The sequence below is a fragment of the Microtus ochrogaster genome, chromosome 4, assembly GCF_000317375.1.
Source record: "Microtus ochrogaster isolate Prairie Vole_2 chromosome 4, MicOch1.0, whole genome shotgun sequence".
In the NCBI taxonomy this organism is placed as follows: domain Eukaryota; kingdom Metazoa; phylum Chordata; class Mammalia; order Rodentia; family Cricetidae; genus Microtus; species Microtus ochrogaster.
In genome coordinates, this window is record NC_022011.1 from 27595467 (window position 1) to 27598524 (window position 3058).

The following is a 3058-nucleotide window of genomic DNA, read 5'->3' on the forward strand; positions in this document are numbered from 1 at the left end:
TGTCTCTGTGTATTTATGTGTGTGTGTGTGTGTGTGTGTGTGTGTGTGTGTGTGTGTGTGATGTTTCAATGTCACAGGACACTGTATTTGGAAAGCGAGTGCAGTCCAGCCAGAGCGAGAGGTCCCGGTGTACTCACACCAGGGCTGTCTCCCACGCAGAGGGAACAAGAGTGTGGCCAGCAGGACTAGAGCCGCACAGTCCAATGGTGCTTATTTCTCTGTCAAGTGAGTCTGCAGTGGGCTCATGATTGGTGTGAAGATATCCGGGGAAGCCTGGCGAGGAGGCGTGTCCTCACTACCGTGCTCTGGTTTTTGAGACCAGCAGCAGAATCCCAGGAGGTGGATGTGTTTGACGGTTCCTGTGGACACATGGGCCACTGGGTGCTAACTTGCACTTGGAGTGCTGCTGCGTGGGTGGGAAGGGAAGAGGAACTTGGACTCCACCTCAGCTAAAGGAAGTAGTTAGCACCTCTCCCTTCCTCCTTCCCAGTTCCTGGTGGTGGCTTGAGAAAGAAGAGATGCTATCATGTTCCAGTGTCGGAATTCTGGGAAGAACACTGTAGATGTCTTGATGTGCCCTGGTACTGAGATCCCTCTGTTGACAGTGTCCAAGGCCCCTGGGGGTTTAATTGCCTGGGGCTTTGGGCACACACACATGTCCTCAGGCTTCTAGGACCTAAGAGTAACCTTTACCTCGTTCCTGAAATTATTTACAGAAACTTCATGGAACACAGGTGTGAGATCACATATTGCCACAGGAGACACTCCTTACAGTTTATACTCAGCCCAGATTGCTGTAATAAGAAGGTCCATGTAAAACGTCACCCTGATCTGTTAGCCTAGCCCTATTGAAGAAGTTTGTTTCGTGCAACTGGACAGGTCATTCAGATGGCAAAGCGCTTTGATATACACTCATGAGGACCTGAGTTCAGATCCCCAGTGTCCACATAGACATGCGCATGGTGGCACATATCTGTAATACATCTGTAACCTAACCCAGGGCACAAGTGGGCAGAATCAGGTGGCGTCTCAGATCTTACTGGTCAGTCAGTCTAGCCAATAGGTGAGGTCCAGGTTCAGTGAGAGACCCTGTCTCAAAAAAAAAAAAAAAGAGTGGACACAATGATAAAAAATACCAGTGTTAACCACATATATGTGCAAACTACACATACATACACCACACACAAAGCATACACACAGTAAAATATAATAATAAAAAAGAAAAATGTTATTTCCAAATAGATGTGTCAGTAATAGCCAATGACTACACATAAACCCCACATGCCCCTAGCAGAAGGAATAGGAGCAGAATCTTCATGTGCAGAGGAAAGCTGAGCACCTGTGGACGCCCTGCGAGAGCGGTGTGACACCCTGTACGCTGTCACTGACTGTACAGGAAGCACAGTCAGAGGGCACTGGGCACGTGACCATTTCTGTAGAGGTCACACTGGAAAGAAAGCACTTTGGGTGGTCGGAGAGTAAGCGTAGGGACTGATGCCATCTGTCTCGTGATACGGAAACGGGTCACGTGGGTAGGCATGTGTACTTGGGGTATGCACATGTTGCATACGTGTGCCCTGCTTTAACCAGAGACGCACAGCAAAAGTCCCAAGCTCCTCACCAGCCACACCACTCTCTCCACAGATCGACGACCAGTATGAGCTGAAAGCCATCGAAAGAGAAAAGTCTGTCACAGCTCTGCCGCCCAGGGAAGCGTGCAAATGCAGCAAAGGAGATTTGGCCAGAGCCTTCCATGTAAGAACTTTGTTTGTATCTGTGCTTATTTCTTTTCTCATTGCCTTGACAAAATATGTCTCCCGAAAGCTGCTTAAGGGGGTCTTTCTGGCTTCTGGTTCAAGGTGCAGTCCAGCATAGCCAGAAAGTCACGTGACAGGAGGCAGCTGCTCTCCTGCATCTGCGTTCAGACAGTGGAGAGAGCTGAATGCTGGTGCGTGGCTAGGCCCCCACTCACGTCATGGCGCCACCCACATTCAGGCCAAAAGGCCAAAGGCTCTCCGGAAATGCCTGCAGAAACACATCCGGAAGTGTGTTCATGGGGATTCTAATGCCTTTCGGGTTCATGAGATAAGCCATCGCACCTGACAACATCATCAGGTAGTTTGTGGATTAAGAGAAAGTTCCACAAAGCTGTTCGTGTGCAATGATTTGGATCTCCACACAGAATCTCAGCGGTGCTACTGTCCTTGGACCCAGACCCTGTGGTCCCTGCTAGAGGCGAAGCATCCTTCTACCCACAGGACCTTTGGCAGGCAAAGAATGACCAGAAACTGAGTGAGTGACCAGCACTGTTAGGACGACACGTGGCCAGGGCTCCTCCAGGCTTTTGTCATCAGGGTTCAAACTCTTTCCCACGCCTGCCTCTCACTTTTCATGTTTTATGACATGGAGATGCAGTTACAGATATCAAATTCTCACGAGTGCCTGAGGGAACTAGAATTTATGAGCCTTGACCTAGGAGAAAAGCCATCCCTGACCTAGGAGTCTGCCCTCTGGGGCCACAGGATGGAGCCAGCAGCGTATCTTTAGATTATGTTACACCAAGCAGAAATGGTGGTATATATATATGTGTGTGTGTGTGTGTGTGTGCATGTGCATGCATAAATGTATTACATGGACATATGTGTATCTGTGCAAGGATATTGAGGTATGTGCATGTATATATGTGTGCACATGCATATGTGTACATGTGCATGCATGTGGGGTATATGTGATTAGGTGTATGTATCTGCGTGTACATATGTATACATGTGTATTGTGTACATGAGTATGTTTGTGCATATATACATTACATGGGCATGTGTGTGTCGGGATGGGTATGGGGGAATATGTGTGTGCATGGATGAACGTGGGCGTGTACATACTCATAGCTCATCCTGCTTTGGGAAAAGAAACGTGCAGCAGGGAAAGGGCACGTGTACCATGACAGGCCTTAAGAATGACCTAAGAGCTGGGCGATGGTGGTGCACGCCTTTAATCCCAGCACTCGGGAGGCAGAGGCAGGCGGATCTCTGTGAGTTCGAGACCAGCCTGGTCTACA

General features: G+C 48.9%; 1 protein-coding gene across 1 annotated transcript in view; it reads left to right on the forward strand.

The window, feature by feature from the left end:
* Atp2c2 (ATPase secretory pathway Ca2+ transporting 2) overlaps positions 1 to 3058 on the forward strand; it is a 59155-nt gene that overhangs the window by 16357 nt on the left and 39740 nt on the right. Inside the window, exon 2 of the mRNA XM_005345755.2 lies at positions 1645 to 1755. Within this exon, the coding sequence (XP_005345812.1) occupies positions 1645 to 1755 (111 nt within the window). The remainder of the gene's footprint in view (positions 1 to 1644; positions 1756 to 3058) is intronic.